The 24,618-nt window shown below is 41.7% G+C and overlaps 1 protein-coding gene across 1 annotated transcript in view; it reads left to right on the forward strand.

Moving 5' to 3' along the window:
* Positions 1-298: 298 nt before the first annotated feature.
* The window catches only part of LOC106566674 (metabotropic glutamate receptor 7), a 131,004-nt gene continuing 106,684 nt past the window's right edge, over positions 299-24,618 (forward strand). The window contains exon 1 of the mRNA XM_014134936.3: positions 299-1,957. Coding sequence (XP_013990411.3) covers positions 1,448-1,957 — 510 coding nt within the window. The 5' untranslated portion in view covers positions 299-1,447. The remainder of the gene's footprint in view (positions 1,958-24,618) is intronic.

Raw genomic sequence — 24,618 nt, forward strand, 5'->3', positions numbered from 1 at the left:
TACAAATAGGCCGCTTATTATAAAATAAGCCTATATCGTAGAATAGTTGTTGTAGGCTAATCACGCGGTTGGATCGACTTCCTGGCGTGTACTGTAGCCTATTCGTGAAACGTCTACATAATCAGCACTGTCAAATGATTTACAAAATCTCCCAGATGAGCTGAATATTAGCGTGTCCATTTGAGATATTTTTTAAGCAAATGTATAATTAGGTGGGTGGAGTGTGTGAGTGCGTGTGTGTAATGAGAGGGAGAGTGAATGGAGAGTGGAGAAAGGGAGGGAGACGAGAGGGGAGGGGGGAAAAGAGAGCGATTTTGGATTTCAACGGACCCCCGAACGACTGCGTGATGTACAAAGGGCTGCTCCTTTGCTCAGTGCGCACCGATGACGATAATGTGAAGAAGGCAAAATAACGAAGGCGCTTACACGCAATCAGAGGGATATAATAAAAACTGTGGTTTACAATGTTAGCCTTGACTGAGAAATGTAAAGACGAAACACTGACAGAGAGGAGTTGACACACTTTCCCAAACCTCGAAAATATGACTTTCTACAGGTAATCGTAATCGCTGGAAACCTTGTTGAGAAGTGATTCACCTCGGGGGGTTTCAAGCAGCTTGAATGACGTCTCAGGGAAAGCGGGTGAAAACTAATCGTGCATGGTGAGTCCATCTGTGAGTCATTAATTTGTCTTACGTGTAGGATATCAGATTTTTTTTTTGGCGGAGGCGAAGGAAATAAAGAAGTAGAGATTGTTTGCATTTTCTTCCAGTTCGAAGAGTCTGAATGCCCACCAACGGTAGGCGTTTCATTTGGGGAGATATTTTGTGATGATATGGACTCCGGGTCGACCGACACGCAGCAGGCAGATCGTAGCGGACACGCCAGATCCATCACTGCGCTCATGTGAAGTTTGGCTCTGCGAAAAGGATGTCACCCAGTTCTGCTGGATCTAAAATCAAAGAGCATTTTTAAAGGCTGTTTGATCTGTTCGGTATTTTAATTCTGTGAAAGATATATTAGGATTTTTCTCAGTTATGATCGGATCCTTTTTACTTTTACTGTGAACTGACTGATCTAGGTGTTGCTTTAAGTGATAGCCTACAGTCATGCATATTTTTGTGGCAGTGGGACCCATGCGTAAACTATTTTATTAATGTTTTCTCAGACAAATGAATGTCAATTACCTCGTTTCACTGAGTGATTTGAATCCCTGTCAAAGGTTTTTTTTCTATTCAACAAGCTAAGCGAGCACTGGTAGTCAAGCGATGGGCGCAGTTTGCCTTAGTAGGAACCGAATGCGTCTCGATTTTTTTAATGCAGCTTGTTGAATCTCCTCCTATGTAATAGGAATGGGCTCGTATTGACAAACTTTACAGCCATTTGGGTGGTAGCAGGCGATTTACAGCCTCCTTTTCCCTAAAACTAACTCAGCTGTCGGAGCATCATGGCTCGTTACGGTTTCGGACTGAAACAGAACCCTCGCTTTCTATGGATAGTGTTTTGTTTGGTGAGAGGGTTGTTGGATTTCGCGCTGTCACAGGAAGTTTACGCACCCCATTCTATCAGGATTGAGGGACATTTGACCCTGGGTGGTCTCTTCCCCGTGCACACCAGAGGGACCGACGGCGTGCCTTGTGGAGATATCAAAAAGGAGAACGGGATCCATCGGCTTGAGGCTATGCTGTATGCTCTGGATCAAATCAACCTCGACGATCAACTTTTACCCAACATCACCCTAGGCGCCCGGGTGCTAGACACTTGTTCGAGAGATACATATGCGCTGGAACAATCATTAACTTTCGTTCAGGCTTTGATACAGAAGGACACTTCGGATGTGAGGTGCACCAATGGAGAACCGCCGTTGTTCGTCAAGCCCGAGAAAGTGGTTGGAGTCATTGGCGCCTCGGCAAGTTCTGTATCGATTATGGTCGCCAACATTTTGCGCCTCTTTCAGGTGAGTTAACCTCTGAAAATTCCCCCATACTGTATGCCTATATTTAAAACAATATGTGTAAGCTAGTCCTATTTTATTATGTGTCTTAATATGTGTTTTATTTTACAGCCTATCTAAAGTATTTGTTGGCCTCATTGCATTATGAGAAAAGGTTGAGACACGGTTTGAGTGGGCTGTTGCGCTTCCCTGGTGGTGCTGAAAGAACAGCTCCTGCCCCCCCCCACCCAGCTGTGTAGCGCTAGGGCAAAAAACAAAACGTGCACCTGGGGGGGCAGGGGGCCACAGGAACGAGTTTGCGAAATTCTGCTCTATCCCTCCCTCTCCTTCAATCTCCCTTTCCCTTTCTTCAAGGTGGATTAAATGTTGCCTGGCTGGCAACCCAGACTGAAAGATCTGATAGTATGGATGTTTTTATTGGGGATTTTCAAATGAATCCTTTTACATATTTTACAAATGTTTGGATTAAACTTTTATTTTTGAGGCAAAAATATGTCTGTTGTCAGCTACGTCAGTGGCTTGTCAGCTCTGTCACTGATGGCTAACCCTCTGAAGATCAATCTTTTTGTCAATCAAAAATAAAAACAAATCGCTGTATTGCAAAATATGCTTAAACAATTGAAGTATTTGCTGACCTAAGGGGTAATATTTGCTATATAAATGTTTTATGTTCTAAATCTAGAAAGAAAATGCCAAAATGCTAAAAATTATTCATAGAACATTTAATAGTGCTTTAAAACAAAGAAAAAAATGGGCTTGGAGATTTGTATAACATTTTTTAATAATGTAATGTTATAATTAAACATTAAAGGCCTTTAAACACTTGTTGGCCAATACATGTATAAATTAAATGCTTTTTATGGTGTCTGAGAGAGTTGACATAAATCCAGTTAGTTGCATGTTATATACAGTGCCAGTCAGAAAATTGGACACACCTACTCATTCAAGGATTTTTCTTTATTTTTACTATTTTCCACACTGTAGAATAATAGTGAAGACATTAAAACTATGAAATAACACATATGGAATCATGTGGTAACCAAAAAAAGTGTTAAACAAATCTAAATATTTTATATTTGAGATTCTTCAAAGTAGCCACCCTTTGCCTTGATGACAGCTTTGCGCACTCTTGGCATTCTCTCAACCAGCTTCACCTGGAATGCTATTCCAACAGTCTTGAAGGAGTTCCCCCATATTCTGAGCACTTGCTGGCTGCTTTTCCTTCACTCCGCAGCCCAACTCATCCCAAACATCTCAATTGGGTTGAGGTCGGGTGATTGTTGAGGCCAGGTCATCTGATGCAGCACTCCATTACTCTCCTTCTTGGTCAAATAGCCCTTACACAGCCTGGAGGTGTTTTGGGTCATTGTCCTGTTGAAAAACAAATGAAAGTCCCACTAAGCGCAAACCAGATGTGATGGTGTATCACTGCAGAATGCTGTGGCAGCCATGCTGGTTACGTGTGCCTTGAATTCTAAATAAATCACAGACAGTGTCACCAGCAAAGCACCCCCACACCATCACATCTCCTCCTCCATGCTTCACGGTGGGAACCACACATGCGGAGATCATCCGTTCACCTACTCTGCATCTCACAAAGACACGGCGGTTAGAATCAAAAATCTCAAATTTGGACTCATCAGACAATAGGACAGATTTCCACCAGTCTAATCTCCATTGCTCATGTTTCTTGGACCAAGCAAGTCTCTTCTTCTTACTGATGTCCTTTAGTAGTGGTTTCTTTGCAGCAATTTGACCATGAAGGCCTGATTCACGCAGTCTCCTCTGAACAGTTGATGTTGTGATGTGTCTGTTACTTGAACTGTATGAAGCATTTATTTGGACTGCAATTTCTGAGGCTGATAACTCTAATGAACTTATCCTCTTCAGCAGAGGTAACTCTGGGTCTTCCATTACTCTGGTGGTCTTCATGAGAGCCAGTTTCATCATAGCGCTTGATGATCTTTGCGACTGCACTTGAAGAAACTTTCAAAGATCTTGACATTTTCTGGATTGACTTACCTTCATGTCTTAAAGTAATGATGGACTGTTGTTTCTCTTTGCTTATTTGAGCTGTTCTTGCCATAATATGGACTTGGTATTTTACCAAGAGTGTGCAAAGCTGTCATCAAGGCAAAGGGTGGGTACTTTGAAGAATCTCAAATATAAAATATATTTAGATTTGTTTGACACTGTTTTGGGTAACTACATGATTCCATATGTGTTATTTCATAGTTTTGATGTCTTCACAATTATTCTACAATGTAGAGAATAGTAAAAATACAGAAACACAGTGGAATGAGTAGGTGTGTCAACTTTTGACTGGTACTGTATATGCACTCTTTTTAGTTGGTTCGAATTTTAAGCCGGAGTCATACAAAATCATGTGTTTCTCCACTCCGACGATTAATCCACAGATAAAAAGGGAAAGATAATTAGTTTTAAGTTAGCAATCTTTAATTCATCTCACCTAGTTTGTCTTTCAAGCATCCACATGAATTTGTATCTTCCTGATATCAAATAAGGGAATTTGCAGTGCATCTTCCTGATATCAAATAAGGGAATTTGCAGTGCATGGAGCATCTCAAATAGAACCATGTTCTATTTTAATGCTTGGCTACGAGCGGTGTGGGTGAAATGATTGAATAACATGTATGTGTACATTTATTTTGCAATGTTCGCACATGCAATGTAGCCGGTCAGGTTTGCATGTCAAACTAACATACTGACTAGACCGGGCACAGGCATTCATCTGCGTGCGCGAATGCACGCATGTTATCTTTGCAAAATAACTATTTTGGATGCAGCAGTTGTTAGCTAGAATGCAAACACTCATTGATATAAACTCAGCAAAAAAAGAAACGTCCCTTTTTCAGGACCCTGTCTTTCAAAGATAATTCATAAAAATCCAAATAACTTCACAGATCTTCATTGTAAAGGGTTTAAACGCTGTTTCCAATGCTTGTTCAATGAACCATAAACAATGAATGAACATGCACCTGTGGAACGGTCGTTAAGACACTAACAGCTTAAGGACGGTAGGCAATTAAGGTCACAGTTATGAAAACTTAGGACACTAAAGAGGCCTTTCTACTGACTCCAAAAAACACCATAAGAAAGATGTGCAGAGTCCCTGCTCATCTGCGTGAACATGCCTTAGGCATGCTGCAAGGAGGCATGAGGACTGCAGATGTGGCCAGGGCAATAAATGGAAATGTCTGTACTGTGAGACACCTAAGACAGTGCTACAGGGAGACAGGACGGACAGCTGATCGTCCTCGCAGTTGCAGACCACGTGTAACAACACCTTCACAGGATCGGTACATCCAAACATCACACCTGCGGGACAGGTACGGGATGGCAACAACAACTGCCCAAGTTACACCAGAAATGCACAATCCCTCCATCAGTGCTCAGACTGTCCGCAATAGGCTGAGAGAGGCTGGACTGAGGGCTTGCAGGCCAGTTGTAAGGCAGGTCCTTACCAGACATCACCGGCAACAACGTCGCCTATGGGCACAAACCCACCGTCACTGGACCAGACAGGACTGGCAAAAAGTGCTCTTCACTGAAGAGTTGCGGTTTTGTTTCACCAGATGTGATGGTCGGATTCGCGTTTATTGTCGAAGGAATGAGCATTACACTGAGGCCTGTACTCTGGAACGGGCTCAATTTGGAGGTGGAGGGTCCATCATAGTCTGGGGCTTTGTGTCACAACGTCATCGGACTGAGCTTGTTGTCATTGCAGGCAATCTCAACTCTGTGCGTTACAGGGAAGACATCCTCCTCCCTCATGTCGTACCCTTCCTGCAGGCTCATCCTGACATGACCCTCCAGGATGACAATGCCACCAGCCATACTGCTCATTCTGTGCGTGATTTCCTGCAAGACAGGAATGTCAGTGCTCTGCCATGGCCAGCGAAGAGCCCGGATCTCAATCCCATTGAGCACGTCTGGGACCTGTTGGATCGGAGGGTGAGGGCTAGGGGCATTCCCCCCAGAAATGTACGGAAACTTGCAAGTGCCTTGGTGGAAGAGTGGGGTAACATCTCACAGCAAGAACTGGCAAATCTGGTGCAGTCCATGAGGAGGAGATGTACTGCAGTACTTAAAGCAGCTGGTGACCACACCAGATGCTGACTGTTACTTAATGTGTCCCTTTGTTCAGGGACACATTATTCCATTTCTGTTAGTCAAATGTCTGTGGAACTTGTTCAGTTTATGTCTCAGTTGTTGAATCTTGTTATGTTCATACAAATATTTACACATGTTAAGTTTGCTGACAATAAACGCAGTTGACAGTGAGAGGACATTTCTTTTCTTGCTGAGTTTAGGTTGTAGCAAAAGCTAGCCAAAGAGCCATTTTACTGGTTGAAGTTAGTGTTTTTTTAAAAGTAAAATGCAGTTGATTTGCAATGACACAAACATTACATTAAGCAGGACATTCATGGGAGCCTTAAAATCCAATTATAATCCAATAGTAGTGTGAAATGCACTCATAAGCAATATGTAAATAGAGGCTTTTTTTGCTGGCGTTCTATAAGAACTCCCCCTTGTTCTGCCACCTACTTGCACGCATTGCCCTCATGCGGCAATGTTTGCAAACACAGAAAGGGGTCTATAGGCAACTCAGTTGTTATTATTTTTATATGCACATTTTTGTGGAACAGTCTCATTTAAATAACAATGTTTTTGTTTCTTAAAATCATTGTCATGTGGTTAATCATAAAAATCTGAATGAAAAATTATACACATCTATAAGTTACAATTCAACTAAGGGAGAGCACCACCCTCTGCCATATGAACACATTGATAGTCTACAATGTGATCCATTGGCGGCTAAAGAAATGAGTACATGGAACTCCGAAATAGCCTGTAGGCCAATGCAGCAGTAGGCCTGTAACTTCCATTGTCAACTAACCTAACTAAAATACAAAGCCCTAAAGCTGATAAAAAATAAAAATGAAGAAAATATCCGGATGAAAATTCTGGATTTTTCAAATAACATGAATCTCTCTACTCTGTCTGTCTGCCTAGAGTTCCCCAAACCAGTGAGCTAGGGACAGACAGCTGTTTTTGTATTACGTTTCCACTGGATATATAGTGCATTAGGAAAGTATTCAGACCCCTTTACCTTTTCCACATTTTGTTACGTTACGGCATTATTCTAACATGTATTAAATTGCTTTTTTCCCCCTCATCAATCTACACACAATGACAAAGCAAAAACTGTTTTTTAGATAAAAAAAAAAGAACTATATATATATATATATTCAGACTTTACTCAGTACTTTATTGAAGCACCTTTGGCAGTGATTACAACCACAAGTCTTCTTGGGTATGATGCTCTAAGCTTGGCACAGCTGTATATTTGGGGAGTTTCTCCCATTGTTCACTGCAGATCCTCTCAAGCTCTGTTAGGTTGGATGGGGAGCGTTGCTGCAAGTTTGGGCTCTGGCTGGGCCGCTCAAGGACATTCAGAGACTTGTCCCGAAGCCACTCCTGTTTTGTCTTGGCTGTGTGCTTAGGGTTGTTGTCCTGTTGGAAGGTGAACCTTCACCCCAGTCTGAGGTCCTGAGCGCCCTGGAGCATGTTTTCATCAAGTATCTCGCTGTACTTTGCTCTGTTCATCTTTGCCTTGATCCTGACTAGTCTCCCAGTCCCTGCCTCTGAAAAACATCCCCACGGCGTGATGCTGCCACCACCATGCTTCACCGTAGGGATGGTGCCAGTTTTCCTCCAGATGTGACACTTGGCATTCAGGCCAAAGAGTTCAATCTTGGTTTCATCAGACCAGAGAATCTTGTTTCTCATTGTCTGAGTCTTTAGCTGCCTTTTGGCAAACTCCAAGTGGGCTGTCATGTGCCTTTTACTGAGGAGTGGTTTCTGTCTGGCCACTCTACCATAAAAGCCTGATTGGTGGAGTGCTGCAAGATGGAAGAACCTTCTGGAAGGTTCTCCCATCTCCACAGAGGAACTCACCTCCCTGACCAAGGCCCTTCTCCCCGATTTGCTCAGTTTGGCCAGGCAGCCAGCTGTAGGAAGAGTCTTGGTTGTTCCAAACTTCTTCCATTTAAGAATTTTGGAGGCGACTGTGTTCTTGGGGACCTTCAATGCTGCAGAAATATTTTGGTACCCTTCCCCAGATCTGTGCCTCTACACAATCCTGTCTCTGAGCTCTACGGACAATTCCTTCGACCTCATGGCTTGGTTTTTGCTCTGACATGCACTATCAACTGTGGGACCTTATATAGACAGGCGTGTGCATTTCCAAATCATGTCCAATCAATTGAATTTACCACAGGTGGACTCCAATCAAGTTGTAGAAACATCTCAAGGATGATCAATGGAAACAGGATGCACTTGAGCTCAATTTGGAGTCTCATTGCAAAGGGTTTGATACTTACATAAATAAGGTATTTCTGTTTTTTATTTTTAATAAATTAGCAAACATTTCTAAAAACCTTTGTCATATTGGGGTATTGTGTTTAGATTGCTGAGGATTTTTTATTTATATAATCCATCTTAGAATAAGGCTGTAATGTGACAAAATGTGGAAAAAGTCAAGGGGTTTGATGCTCTCCGAAGTCACTGTGGGATCACCACATCATGATCATTTTTTCCCATGGTGATTATGGTGGCTGGGAGTGTTGGAAAGATTTTTCAAATACTGTGAAGAACTATTATTATTTGAAAAATATGTAAAAAACAAAAACAAAATAAACGGACTTTGTTGACTTACTGTGTGAGGTGAAGAAAAAATGACTGAGAAGCTCAGATTATTAGTGGTGGATGTGGGGATTTTAAGACCATCAGAATTCAGACATCCCAAATGAGCACTTTCCTCCATATGCATGCAACAGACCAGGTACGACCTACTTCTATGCGTGCTCTCCCTCTGTATGTTCCTCTAGAGAAATCAGACCCATTATCATTGCTCACATGGAGCACTCCAAACAAAAGACAATGAAAAAAAACACAACTTATAAATGATGGTTATGAAATAAACCAAAACTTGTTTCTCACGAGTGTAGCAGGTTGTGAACTCTGCAAACAACGTTTCCACTCCAATAATGAGAACATAGGCTAAATTACCACAATTAAAACATGCTTTAACAGAAATGAATGTAACCAAATGACAGAGGATTAACAGTACATTCACTAGACCTACTGGTCACATACACTACCAGTCAAAAGTTTCGACACACCTACTCATTCAAGGGTTTTTCTGTATATTTACTATTTTCTACATTGTAGAATAATAGGGAAGACATCAAAACTATGAAATAACATATGGAATCATTTAGTAACCAAAAAAGTGTTAAATGAATCAAAATAAATGGTATATTTGAGATTCTTCAAAGTAGCCACCCTTTGCCTTGATGACAGCTTTGCACACTCTTGATAATGAGACACAGTGACCACAGTAGAATGTTTAAGTGTTCCTCATAGGCCTGCGTACCTCTTGTTGAGAAAGAGTCAGCAGCAGAACACACTGACAGTAGGCTCTCTGTTTGTACTGCAGTGGAATGAGGCACCCTGCAGAGCTGCAAAACAGCAAATGAATTATTAAAAACGCATGTTTAGAGCAAAATATGCAATTATTTAAAATAGTGTGCATACATTTGCCATAGTACAAGCCAACATCTAAGCAAGTTTTCTCATATAAGATGTTCGGAAGGCTGTTCGGAAGGCCAAGTAGAAAACATGAGTTATAGTGTTTGTGTTATTGACTTGTGGTTAAACATTGTGACTTACTATCAATGTTATTATTGTGTGTTTTCCAAAATCAATTAAACCAAGCACAGGCCAGGACTAAGTAGCTGTTTAATAGAGACTGAAGCCATCAAAGTACTTACCATGCTGCTTTATGAAAGCCCCAACCACATTAACACACACACACACACACACACACACACACACTATTCCCCCCTTCTCTTAACACCAAGTCCAATCTTTACCAGACCACTCCAGTCATGCTGGTCTCAGGAGCTTTGTGGCTGTCAGGTGGACATGCTTGTTGATGGTTCCAATATCTTGGCTTTGGGGTTAAATTCCCTCTTCCATTATCAATGCAGGGTTGTAATCAGGATTCTCCTTAGAGTAAGGCACCCCAAGGACTATAATTGTCATGTCTTTCACAAATGCAAGTGATTATGTCTAAAATATGTTCATTGAGTATAGCATTTAAAACTCATCCACAAAGTAGAAAGGTTTTGGAGTTATCATGGGATTTGGCAACCATAAAAGATTCCTTGGGGAAAGAAAGGATACTTCCATAAGTCCCTAATTCTGTTATCTTAGGTGCTCCAGTGTCTGTCTGTGTGTCAGGCTGCACCAGTGTAGGTGGGGTGTGTGCTGTGGCATCAGCGAAGTAATCAGGCTCGGGGAATCAGTGGGTTGACACAGGCGCCGTCACAAAGCTCCTTCCTCCGTTTGCTCAGGCAATCACTCTGCATTTATGTTAATTTTCCCCACTGCACCGCACTGGCTGCCGTCATATAGCTGTCACCGGCTATGTTGATCCCCACAGTCAAACCCTACACAAATCCTCAGGAGGAAAGATTTGTTTAAATGTCTCGATTTCCAAACGATTTCAATATTGAGAGAGTACGGTCTCCTCTAAGTTTTTCTCTTTCTCTCCCACTTAGACATGTTCTGGTCTGGATGATCATATTGATAGTACACATTGATTAAGATGAATCCCAGTGGTAATCAATAGAATCCGGGGATGATAGCTCCCTGCTCATTTACACTCATCACCGCAACTGATTCATTTGTGATAGCAATTACCAGTTTCACAAAATGTTTTCAAATCCAATCCATCAAGTGGAGAATTAATTTTGTCAAACGCTGAATGAAACACCCGTTCCGTTCTGATAGAAAAGGTAAAGTGGAATTTATTCTGTTAAAATTGGGATGAACGGCTCCATACTTTATCAGACAAGCCGTGCCTGATTTCATTTTCTTTACATTGTCAATAATAAAGCGGATGAAGATGTCTGTGGGTGAACAACTGGAGTTGAGGTGCTACCTAAATTAAGTAGACAATACATCCCAACGTAAGGTGAGATCCTCTTCATATAAATGTTCCATTTTTTATTTTGATGAAGGTTAAAACATTGTGATGTATCAGTCAGTCATGATCTTCGTCATATTCTCTTCAACTCCAGTCAGTGCACAATCCAATACGTTCTGGAATGTTCTCTCTGCAATATAACTCTATGGACAGAGTCAGAGGGGTCAGTCATCTCAGAGCAGCACATCAGTGTTGTGGTCCTTCAGTGAGGATTTCAGTGGACGTCACCATATACTGTAACACAGCTATTGTGTTCATCTCCCCCTGTGATAAATGGAACAGCAGGGAAGTTAAATACAGATTGTTGCTTTCATTGCCAGACAATAAATATCGCGGCTGTCTTTTCAAGGTGTGAGTGGCCGCTGAACTGTTAATGCTGGGAAATTGACACGGGATAGATTTTTCAGAGGGCCCAGGAGTGTTGATCAATACTGTTGTCATGGTGAGGCTGATTTTCTCTGAAGATGTTTTCATTTCCCTGTTCTTTCACACAGCACTATAGAAATGAGAAACAACAATTACACAAAACGCTTCAATTATTACAGATTGTTCAAACAAATGAGTTGTTGTTCTCAACCTCTGAGAGATCATCTTTCAGTATTTCATCGTTCTGTGTTTTGCGAGCATTCTCCCACGTTTGAGGAAAGCCTCTTCCTCAGCCTAAAATCCTTAGTGTCCATTAGCAACTCTTGGCCCATGGAATGAATAGTGAGATATATATATATATATATATATATATATATATATATATATATATACAGTTGAAATCGCAAGTTTACATACACCTAAGCCAAATACATTTAAACTCAGTTTTTCACAATTCCTGACATTTAATCCCGGTAAAAATTCCCTGTCTTAGATCAATTAAGATCACCACTTTATTTTAAGAATGTGAAATTTCAGAAAAATAGTAGAGAGAATGATTTATTTCATCACATTACCAGTGGGTCAGAAGTGTACATACACTCAATTAGTATTTGGTAGCATTGTCTTTAAATTGTTTAACTTGGGTCAAACGTTTCGGGTAGCCTTCCACAAGCTTCCCACAATAAGTTGGGTGAATTTTGGCCCATTCCTCCTGACAGAGCTGGTGTAACTGAGTCAGGTTTGTAGGCCACCTTGCTCGCACACACTTTTTCAGTTCTGCCCACAAACTGTCTATAGAATTGAGGTCAGGACTTTGTGATGGCCACTCCAATACCTTGACTTTGTTGTCCTTAAGCTATTTTGCCACAACTTTGGAAGTATGGTTGGGGTCATTGTCCATTTAGAAGACCCATTTGCGACCAAGCTTTAACTTCCTGACTGATGTCTTGAGATGTTGCTTCAATATATCCACATAATTTTCCTCCCTCATGATGCCATCTATTTTGTGATGTGCACCAGTCCCTCCTGCAGCAAAGCACCCCCACAACATGATGCTGCCACCCCCGTGCTTCACAGTTGGGATGGTGTTCCACGGCTTACAAGCCTCCCCCTTTTTCCTCCAAACATAACAATGGTCATTATGGCCAAACAGTTCTATTTTTGTTTCATCAGACCAGAGGACATTTCTCCAAAAAGTACGATCTTTGTCCCCATGTGCAGTTGCAAACCGTCGTCTGGCTTTTTTTATGGCAGTTTTGGAGCAGTGACTTCTTCCTTGCTGAGCGGCCTTTCAAGTTATGTCGATATAGGACTCATTTTATGTGGATATAGATACTTTTGTACCTGTTTCCTCCAGCATCTTCACAAGGTCCTTTGCTGCTGTTCTGGGATTGATTTGCACTTTTCGCGCCAAAGTACGTTCATCTCTAGGAGACAGAATGCTTCTCCTTCCTGAGCGGTATGACGGCTGCGTGGTCCCATGGTGTTTATACTTGCGTACTATTGTTTGTACAGATGAACATGGTACCTTCAGGCGTTTGGAAATTGCTCCCAAGGATGAACCAGACTTGTGGAGGTCCACAATTTTTTCCTGAGGTCTTGGCTGATTTCTTTAGATTTTCACATGATGTCAAGCAAAGAGGCACTGAGTTTGAAGGTAGGCCTTGAAATACATCCACAGGTACACCTCCAATTGACTCAAATTATGTCAATTAGCCTATCAGAAGCTTCTCAAGCCATGACATAATTTTCTGGAATTTTCCAAGCTGTTTAAAGGCACAGTCAACTTAGTGTATGTAAACTTCTGACCCTACTGGAATTGTGATACAGTGAATTATAAGTGAAATAATCTGTCTGTAAACAATTGTTGGAAAACTTACTTGTGTCATGCACAAAGTAGATGTCCTAACCGACTTGCCAAAACTATAGTTTGTTAACAAGAAATTTGTGGAGTGGTTGAAAAATGAGTTTTAATGACTCCAACCTAAGTGTATGTAAACTTCCGACTTCAACTGTATATTTTTAGCTGACATCAGGGGATGGCTGCCTGCTATTTCCTGTTTCCTTTCTTTCCCAAAGAGAGAGGCATAACTTTGTATTGATATCAGGTGAACTCTGTCTTGTCCTTCTGTCAGGGGACTGGGCCCCTGCAGACAAGCTGTCTAGGTGAAGCATTGATGTCCTCTCATAGTCTGACAGACATTACTCTGTTTTTATGTCTCGCCCTTTCCCAAGGAATCATCAGTACGATTGAGGCGAGGTAGATTGAAGCCTGACAGAAAAACTGATCTATTCAGCTGACATCCGAAAGCACTGACAGACACACGGACATGTAGGCGAGATGGGTTGTGTAACTGGCACACTAAACTGTCGCGAAATGTCATAGGTTAAATGTGTCTGCTTGTTCTAAACACAGTGGGCCATTTGCACATTCATGAGTGTGACAGCACAGGGTCAATTACTCCCATCTAGAGCACCTTTATTTATGCCTCCAGCGGGTAGAGGTCAACTGTCAAGCATGTGGACACACACACACACACACACACACACACACACACACACACACACACACACACACACACACACACACACACACACACACACACACACACACACACACACACACACACACACACACACACACACACAGAATATAAAAAGACAAAGCTCTTGCGGAACTGTTCCGTGCCAGTGGTTTTGGAGCTTTTTTATTTTCTCTCCAAAGCTAGTCTTGCTAATTGGCTTTTACTCTGAGTGTGACACAGAGAGCTCTCTGATAGCGAGTTTATTCTCCCAGATACAGAACAAACTCTGATAAGAATTATAATTATAATTTATTCAGACTTCCAGGAGCAATTATCAAACTGAAAATGTACCCCTTTTAGAGTAAAAGAGAACTCTCAGCATGATGAAACAAACATACACTGTCCTCTATGGCCTTTTCGAGCCCAAGCATTGTAAATAAGCCCTGGTTTATGCACTTCCAGTGTAGGTGACTAATGCAATATTAATGTAATAAGTAAAAAATATCCCTCAGTCAACCCAGCTGTCTTTGTGGGTGACGTGATCGGTCCTGAGGTCAGACACCGCCTGTCAGGGGGAGATTGGGAAACCTTGTTTGCCCATTAGTAGCTCCTGGATATGCCTGTGGGGGTGGGGTAGATGGACTCTCCTATTCACCCTACACCAGGATGTACTATATGTGGAGTCATGTATGTTACATGTACAGTATGGTTCCACACGTACCGGTACACATTATGCACATCTACACTTAAAGAAATCCCGGGTGATCCCATTTGACCCATGATGATCTGTATAATTTATCGGCACTGAATGTCGTAAACACTTTCTCTGCATCCATCATGCATGTCTTACAGCTACATTTCCCTAGTATTTCGCTGTATAACACGGCACCTCGCACGTCAACGTACCTCAACGTACCTCCTTCCTTGCCCAGCCTATAAGAACCAATCTAAGGCATAAGGAGGGAATGCAGGGGTCTCATCCAGGCTTCAGTGAGTGGAGGGCAGGCTTATTGTTCACTCAGCCAGCCAGCCATGTATTACCACCAAGCCTCTATATACCCTGGAGAAAACAGGGGGGGCTATTGAACTTAACTCCCCTCATATTCACTGTAAAAAAAATACAAAGATCTTGATTCAACAACATACAATTGTAAGGCAACCAGCTGCAATAGGATTGTGAGTTTGCTCAACAGACATTTTGATAAAACAGCAGTGGTGGAACCTGACCTAAAATATGACTACTGTGTTCTCAGTGAACAGAATAGCGTACTATTTGGCCTGGGTATCCAGATTTGTTTTGTACAGAAAAGTCCTTATCCCAGTATTACAGTTATACAGCATGGACCAGAATAAATAAATAGATATTTTGGCTGTCTCTGTTTCCTCCTTCTGTCCATGTGCTGTAGCTGGATTACCAAACACCTGTACATGTCCTTAAACCTAATCTGTTATTCCATACATGCAATACGAGGCTAATCACTTTCAAATCACTTTCTCATTCTGACAGCACCGCTGGTGCTTGGCAAATGCATTAGATTGTTTCCTATTGTGTGTGCGGTCTTTGTGCTGCCATTTTAGACTGGGGTTGTGTGCCATTCGAGAGGAAGTGCATGTTCTTCGGTGGCGGCTCCTGTTAAGCTTTGGTTCTGCATATTCTTTTTGAAGCCTCCAGAAGCTTTCCCCTTTTTTACACCCTCCCTCCCTCCACCCCTCTTCCCCATCTCCCCTCTTCCTGCTCTTCATTCATACATGGTGCTTTAGAATCCTATTCCACACAGTCTAATCCTGTTCAACTGCTTGTCAGGGAGAATTCCCCCTCAACGCGTGAAAGAATTGCAATTGAAGAAATGCAGAGGAGCCCCAAAAAAATCCAGAAAAAAAGGCACCTTCAGATTCACGTTGTGAACATGTCCCCTCCCCCACCCTCCCGCCCTATATCCTCTTCCCAAATCCTCTCTTCCTTACACACAGAGTCACAGACTCACATTCCACAAGACACTTTGCAGTCTGATGGCAGCCTAACTAAGTGGGAAGTGCACTGCTCACATGGCCAGCCTGTTATCCCCAGAGGTTGGTGGCACTGTTATGTATAGACTGCTGGACGTCTTAGTGAGGAGGAGTCTAATGCGCACGGAAGACTGACTGGCAAGAGATGTGAATATAGTTCCACCTGAGCTCTGCATCACTGAAAGAAAATAAGACTGCTAAAAGCCTCTTACGGAAAAAAGTGTGTGTGTGTTTATATGTTGCTTTTTGTGTGTGTGTGTGTTTAAGTGTATGTGTGTATGTGTTTAAGTGTGTGTGTGTGTGTGTGTGCGTGTTTGTGTGTGTGTGTTTAAGTGTGTGCGCATGTACATGTTTGTGTTAGAAAGACGGTAGGGGAGAAAGGGGGACCCGCGGTGTGTATCCTCTCACTATATACAATAAGCCTTCATTAGGATTCATTGGTTGTCCTTCAGTTGTGTTATTACAGCAAGCTCTAAGGCCATCTAAGAATGTCTGTAGTCAACGGATTGTCATAAATCTGCGCCGCATCAAAACAACATAATGACGGGGTATATTGAAGGAAGGGGATTTTTTTTTACAATAGGACCAACTTGAACTGCAGGTAGACATGCTTAAAGACCTGTTGATTTCACCCCTTAAACATTCACAAGATTACTGCTTTAGAATTTGATTAGCTGAAATGTACTCCTGGCCATATTTCTCTGGGGATGGTGGTGAGTGTTCCATTTTCACTCCCTTTCTTTCTATCAGCCTTGCAGTTGTGTGTGTGTGTGTGTGTGTGTGTGTGTGTGTGTGTGTGTGTGTGTGTGTGTGTGTGTGTGTGTGTGTGTGTGTGTGTGTGTGTGTTCCTCTGAGCCTGGAAAGTACGCCATGGTGCTGCAGCAAGAGCATACATACGAAATCAGTTGACAGGATTACTGTTTTCAGATGCGAATCCCTCAGGATCCCAACACTCTCAAAGCCCATCTCCGACTGACAGTTACATTGATTAGGGGAAGAACTCAATCACAATTGACGTTTAGCAAATAACCATATCCATTCCCTAGCAAATGGGGTTGCTTAAACTGCAATTGACCCCTGCAGATTGGCCATTGATGAGAGAATATAAGGGTTTTGAACTCCCTTTCTCACTAACAGTCCACTCATCTTTCATCTATTCAGATGAATGAACAATCCTCAATCAATAGTCTGTTATTTATCAATGGATTTTGCCTCCAGTGGGGTTAGAATGCCAATCAAATGTGTCAACCATCAATAAATCTGTCCGTTGCTATGAAATTGTAAGCCATAACCTCCCTCTGGGCAAAAACTGGTTGAATTCATGTTATTTCCATGTGATTTTAACCCAAAAATTCAATGTGATGAAGTTGAATCAACATGGAAAAGTGATTGGATACAAATAAAATCAGAAACATAATTCATTTTGTATTTTTACCTAAAGGCCTTTTCTCAACTACTGTGTGCAGTCTTTTTGTCCAAATTCGGGGAAAAATACAGATTCTGATTTTGACGCACTAAACCATTCATACCAAGTCCAATGCGTTTTTCCGTCCACTTTTCCCAGAAATGTGCATAATGTTACCAACGCTGCTGCAGTCATTCTTAGTGGCAACACGTTGTTCAATGTGGCTAGAGAGCAGTGGTGATTTTAGCATGTACATCTTGGTGGGGCAAAAAAAAATGCGGGTTGCATGCCAGAAAAGCCACTACACAAAACAACACTAAACAATACATTAATTGCACTATAACGGTGACAAACGGTGCCCACAAACTGTTAGGGCCTACATAAATATTTCCTAATAACAGGGTCCCAACAGAAGTCCCAATACCTGACCACTGCTACACCTGGCTATCAGCGGAGCCTTGTCTGGCAGCGAAACAGTTAATTCAGCCTCATTTACTGCCTTTTAAAAAAAACATTGCTGATATGGCTGACTTGCTTAAACAAATGTGGTTTCTACTGACAATTGAGATGTACAAACTATGGCATAAGGGTGACGAAAATAGGATAAGAGGGAATCTGTACTTTCGATTAAGACATTAATGAGCGAGCTAGGATGGACGTAGTCAGCATAACTATTTGTTCAGCACGTTTGAAATGACAGAATTCAGAACATGGGCCATTTTTACAGTGTAATCCCAAGTCAGAACCGTAGGATAAATAAAGGGGTCATATAAGCAGACAATGAAAGCTCTTACAATATATGATGATTGCATTTCTCTAAAACAGGTTATAGGCTACATGTACACCACCAAGTTAGAGTTGTAGGCAGAATTAAGAGGTGAAAATAGACCAAATTATTAGGGTGAGGCACATTGAACGCCATTTGGGTCTTTTCGCGTCAAAAAAGTTACACGTCATATAACTAACTATTTGAAGCGTTAAATAAGCTTTTAATTTGACACGTCAAATAACGCAATTCTATTATAGAATGTTGTGTGTTCTGAATTTACACGTGCAAGCCAAGCTCCACCACTACTATCAGTGGCACTGTCAAAGCTGTAAGTTGCAAAAAAAAGTTTGCCAAAAAGCACACACTGGCCACAAACGATGTGTTTACAATACCGCGTTGGTGAAAATAGACCAAATTATTAGGGTGAGGCACATGGTCTACTAACAGCTTACTACACAACATACACGTAGTATAACTTTCTTAGCTACAGTATACATATCTCCCTTGTATATTACATCATTTATGCAGCTGCATACAAGACATTTTTGGACTCACCTTGTGAAGGTGGCGTGGCGGTCCTTTTGGGCAAATTTTGTCATCAAAGTCTGGCATTCTCTGGATTTATGGTGGGAATTCTGAAAACAAAAACAAACAGCAACTCCATTGAATAGCAGGCTAACGTTAGTAGTTGCTTTGCAATGCTTGCAGTTAGCCACTGATTCCTTCCAAACCACTCATTGTTGAATTTGCGATTTCCAACTTCTTGTGTAATCTTTATGTCCAATGGTCGATGAGCACCGATACGTTTTATCTATAATTTCTATTCATTATTTCTCTTCATATGACAAGGATTAAAAATGATTTACCAGTAGATTGTCGACTTGATTCATGAAGATGACTGCTAGCTTAGACTTTGAAAGTAAGATGTTGACATAATCAGTCCAATCAAAGCCACTGTACATATAATGTGATTTGACGTCCTTTAATCTGTAGCCAATGACCTTGAGCCTTCTTGGAAGGGCACTTGTAATATAACTCTATGGCAGGACCCAAAGGGCTGAAATTTTGGATGCCTACTCTTACTAAGGATTTAAACTTGGCGATCACGTAATGTCCCCATGAGTGACAGAACCCTGAGCCAATCACGGCACAATGCTCCTATTTTCTGCTGGCTCGCCCACCACCACAGAAAGCACTGAGCTAGGCTGAAACACCTGCATTTTGGAGCTGCCTTACTCAAGAAAACAAAAAAGAGACCATGCGGCTTTATTAACTCATTGTAAAAGAGGCAAGGCACCCCCCCCCCCCAAAAAAAAATATGTATATATTTATTTTTTTATTTTTTTTTTGCAAAAAATGTGGGGCTCTGCCCCGAATGACGGGTCTCCACTGCTAGAGAGGATGCAGTAAAGAGAGAAAAATAATATACTACTGGAAATATTAAGATAGGCTATTCATCCTATAGTATGAATCATGAAAGGAGCTTGGCTATGCTTCATTCAGTTGCACCCTTAATAAGAGAATAAATGCAAAACTGGCACCTGTAGTCATTCCTCACACATATGCTGACCATCATGAGGCTTGCTGCCTACAGTTTTCTCTCTATCTGATTAAAGAGATGAAGTCCAGACAGGAAAGGCCTATTTTAGGAAACTTTTTGAAAAGACATAGAGAATTAGCAAACTCTTCCACCCACCTAAAAGAATCCATCAATCAAAACCGCCTGAAATGCATCTCACTCAGGCATATAAGCAAATCCCATTTCTCCTTTACCAAAACCGTATTAAAATCCTTGCCTTAGTTTTCTGTAAGTTATCAGAAATGAATCTACACTATAAAATAATGTTAAACCAATGTAGCCTATTATATAAATTGACGAGGAAAGTTTTAAGGGGGAGATATAGAGACAGCTGTGATATAGGCTATATGAAGATGAAATTCACAACCATTAGAAAATAGAAACGCATACACTCATCCTGTCCGTAGCCTAATGATCAGCCTGTCCATAGTCTAATGATCAGCCTGTCCATAGTCTAATGATCAGCCTGTCCATAGTCTAATGATCAGCCTGTCCATAGTCTAATGATCAGCCTGTCCGTAGTCTAATGATCAGCCTGTCCGTAGTCTAATGATCAGCCTGTCCATAGTCTAATGATCAGCCTGTCCGTAGTCTAATGATCAGCCTGTCCATAGTCTAATGATCAGCCTGTCCATAGTCTAATGATCAGCCTGTCCATAGTCTAATGATCAGCCTGTCCGTAGTCTAATGATCAGCCTGTCCGTAGTCTAATGATCAGCCTGTCCGTAGTCTAATGATCAGCCTGTCCGTAGCCTAATGATCAGCCTGTCCGTAGCCTAATGATCAGCCTGTCCGTAGCCTAATGATCAGCCTGTCCATAGCCAAATGATCAGCCGTTGATCAATTTTAGTGAAGCAATGGGTGGTTATGTTCACACTACATTTGAATTTGAGTGAGTACTTTTTCTAAATCTGTGCAATCACTTATTGATAAGGTTAAACGCGGTGGATATTTTTGTCTCTGTCTTTTAGGATTGCCTATATCACAAGTGGTCACCTAGATTCACTGTAGCAGGCCTATAATATATAGCCTAATATGCTATACGCATGAATCAGTAATATATTCATTAACTTCCAATTGACATATCTCTCTGTCTTCTTCGATGTTCCCTTCTTGCGTAATTCACGCATCTCCGCTGGCAACTCCACTGGCCTTTCTCTCCCCCCTCTATCTCGCTCTCGAACATGTAACCTATAGACAATAAACAGCAATATAGTTTGAAACTTATTTCAAGCAATGTTTTTAAACTAATAGGCCTATTGGAGGAGAGAAGCATCGATCAAACCTCTTGCTTGCTGAATGGCTATAAAATAAGCTACCGCCTTGGCAATGAACTGGCGGGGAAGTTTGAATGGCGATCACATGGTGTGATCACATTGGCTAAATTTATATGTTGTTGCACTGATGCAAATGTAAAAAAATACAATATTTAATTCATTTAAACAGCACCTGTCCCAGATAACGATCTGTATTGGTCAACAGCTTATTCTTACATGCGAAAAGAGCAAAAAATCTAACTTGTTGCGACTAAATAATTGACAGATTGCGGTAGGACAATATTTCGCAATCGGTGTGAATGGCGTCATAAACAAGACATGCTCATATATATTTTTCATAAATAATGGACTTGTTGAGAAAGGACCTTAAATCCAATGACATGGTTATCCTTTTTGTTGATGTCACATTGAATTCACGTCATGTAAATCAAAACTAGACTTGAACTGACATCAGTCCATCATAAAGGAAACATTCTGGTGGATTCCCTGTTCCCTCTGCAATACAACAATGTTAAAACATGTATTTTTCTAGTTCTTAATCTTGTTAGTCTTATTCTTGTTTATTAAATTTTTTTTGTTCTTCATCCTCCATTATCTGTAGTATACATATCAACATCTTCATATGCATTCATATGATCATAATTTCTACCAATCTTTTCATGTTATCTCTCCTCTCTGTCTCTGTGTTTTGGATGTGCTATCTCCCTGTGGCTTGTGTGCTTCTTGCTCTCTCTCTCATTCTGCAGGCAGTAAACAGATCAGTGGTGTTCTACGAGGTAATAGTCTGGTGTCTGCTCTTCTCTGACTGCTCTGACTCCAGCTCTGGAATACATGTCAGTCTGCCGCCCTTTGACAGCAATGGCAGGCCCTATACTGCTGATAAAACTCTGGCAACAGGGAAGTGCGGGAAGTGTGCTTGGCGAAAACAACAGAGGGAAACAGTTTGAGTGATGTGTGCATTAGTCTATGGCAGCTGTACACAACTCTGGTTGTAAAGCGCTGCAGTTTTGCTGGTTTGCATCCTTGCCTTTAACTAGGTACTGTTTTCTTTTTGGTAAACAAGCTGTATGCACAGCAAATTGGCATACTAATTTTGAAGAATCTGGAATCAGGAAAAGTATATCTGATGAGGCCTAGTCCACTACTACTGGGGCGGTAGGTAGCCCAGCGTCTAAGGAGTTGGACCTGTAGCCGTCTAAGGAGTTGGACCTTAACCCTAAAACAAGCTTTCCATCCAGGGGCGCTGCACTGCAGTTTGACCCTGTGCTCCTCTCAACTGTGTGTCTGTGTGCAGGGGGTTGAGAAAAGAAGAGAGCAGAAGACACATTTCTGTTGTTCGTTGTGACTATGGACAATAAAGTTGTACTGTATTGTACAGATCTACCCGGATGCAGAATTTTTAAAGCAAGTTAATCCCGTAAAAATTAAAAAGACAATTACAGGACATTGTGTGTGGGAGACTAGCAGGCCTCTGACAGGGGTGTTAGGATAGACCCATCAGTGATGTACCCCACTTCCAGACAGGAGCACGGAGGCCAGAGCAGGCCACGGCTAAAGACAGCATCATTCTCATCTCTGTCAGAATGGGAGAGAGACAGAACTGACCTCAGTAGAGGGGCCACAGCACAGGTGTTTTATTGGAGTAACATCTGGCTGTTAAAATAAGATGGAGAGGGTAGACGGTGCCCTAGCCACTGATGTCATATCCAAAACATTAGTATTTCCAATCCAAAATGTAAACTAAAAACAAACAGAGTGCAGGCAAAGATCTTATCTTGCATCTTTCCAGATCTAAAGCCCAACAGATGCAGTAGATCTGTCAGGTGTGGCCCGGACGGTAATGAAGGGGAGTTGACAATAATGAATCATTCCCAGGTATTGGTACAGATCAGGCTGATGAGAGGAGATAGTGTAGTCAACTCTCTGACTGCGGACCAGGTTGAAGACGTGACTGCAGGCGCTGCCTCCAGAGTTGGTCATTTTCTATTCAACCTTTGTTGTGACAGATACATATGTCTGGAGTGGTGCAGGGTGGGAGAGGTTATCAGGGAGAGAGAATACACAGAAAGATAGGGAATTGAAGAGAGTGAGAGAGAGAGATGGAATACACAGAAATATGGAGAGAGAGAAAGAGAAGGAATATGATCGGAGAAAGAGAATACAGAGAGAGAAGGATGAAGTAGAAAGATAGAAAGAGGGAGAATACAGAGAGGAGCGAGAGATAGAGAGCGAGGGAATACATAAGAAGAGAGAGGGAATACGGTATCTGTGGTATTTTGTGACGCTGCTGCGATCAGTATGCAATTAGAAGCTCTTGGTGGAGAATGCTCTGTGAGCAGCAGACAGAGAGGAAGAGATAAGATTGCAGAGGCTCACCCACTTTGTCTGCACTATTAGGGGAGGAATGGGGCCGATGATGGTGCTATGTCTGCTCTGATCAGAGAGAGAGAGAGTGAGAGAGAGAGAGAAAGGGAGAATGTCAGAGAGAGAGAGAGAGAAAGGGAGAATGTCAGAGAGAAACGGAGAACGTCAGAGAGCGAGAGAGAGAAGGGGGGATGGCAGAGAGAGAGAGTGAGAGAGAAAGGGAGAATGAGGGAAAGGGAGGGAGAGTGAGAGACAAAGGGAGAACGAGGGAGAGTGAGAGGGAGAGAGAAGGGGAGAACGAGGGAGAGAGAGAGAGTGAGTGAGAGAGAAAGGGAGAATGAGGGAGAGAGAGAGAAGAAGGGAGGGAGTCATTGGGATGCAGGGCAGGGTGTTGCAGGCACAAGACTGGAGACAGACAGTGAATCTGTCAAGCCCCTCCATGGTTCAGGTGTAGCTACAAAAAACAAGCACATACTTTATCCCTGCTCCCTGGTAAATAACCTGTCAGAGACAGACAAAGACCAAGTGGAACAATGAGGCGTTGCGCCATGTCACCCTCCTCTGTCTCTGATGAAGGATCTCTCAGACACACACAAAAACAGTGATATAAATGATGTAGTCAATTATGATGTAAGTGTTTTTTATTTGTTTTCTCTCATGTGAAAACTTGTTTTCTCTCGTGAAAACTCTTGTTTTCTCTCGTGAAAACTCTTGTTTTGTTCTCTCATCTAAATTGCGCTAGCCTGGAGAGCTGTTAAATGTTTTTATGCATATTACACTGATCTATATTTCATGTTGTTTGGGAGATTACTTTACTTGATCAAAAACAAGGCTGTAAGAACAGTGTATAACAAGGGAGGGTCCAGTGCACAGCAACTATTGGGGGAATCAGTAGGACTATGTACACTACCGTTCAAAGGTTTGGGGTCACTTAGAAATGTCCTTGTTTTTGAAAGAAATACAGTGTAGACATTGTTAATGTTGTAAATGGCTATTGTAGCTGGAAATGGCAGATTTAAAAAAAATGGAATATCTACATAGGCATACAGAGGCCCCATTATCAGCAACCATCACTCATATGTTCCAATGGCAGGTTGTGTTAGCTAATCCAAGTTCATCATTTTAAAAGGCTAATTTATCATTTGAAAACCCTTTTGCAATTATGTTAGCACAGCTGAAAACTGTTGTGCTGATTAAAGAAACAATACAACTGGCCTTCTTTAGACTAGTTGAGTATCTGGAGCATCAGCAGTTGTGGGTTAGATTACCGGCTCAAAATGGCCAGAAACAAAG

This window comes from Salmo salar, chromosome 13 (genome assembly GCF_965601325.2).
Source record: "Salmo salar chromosome 13, fSalSal1, whole genome shotgun sequence".
Classification (NCBI taxonomy): domain Eukaryota; kingdom Metazoa; phylum Chordata; class Actinopteri; order Salmoniformes; family Salmonidae; genus Salmo; species Salmo salar.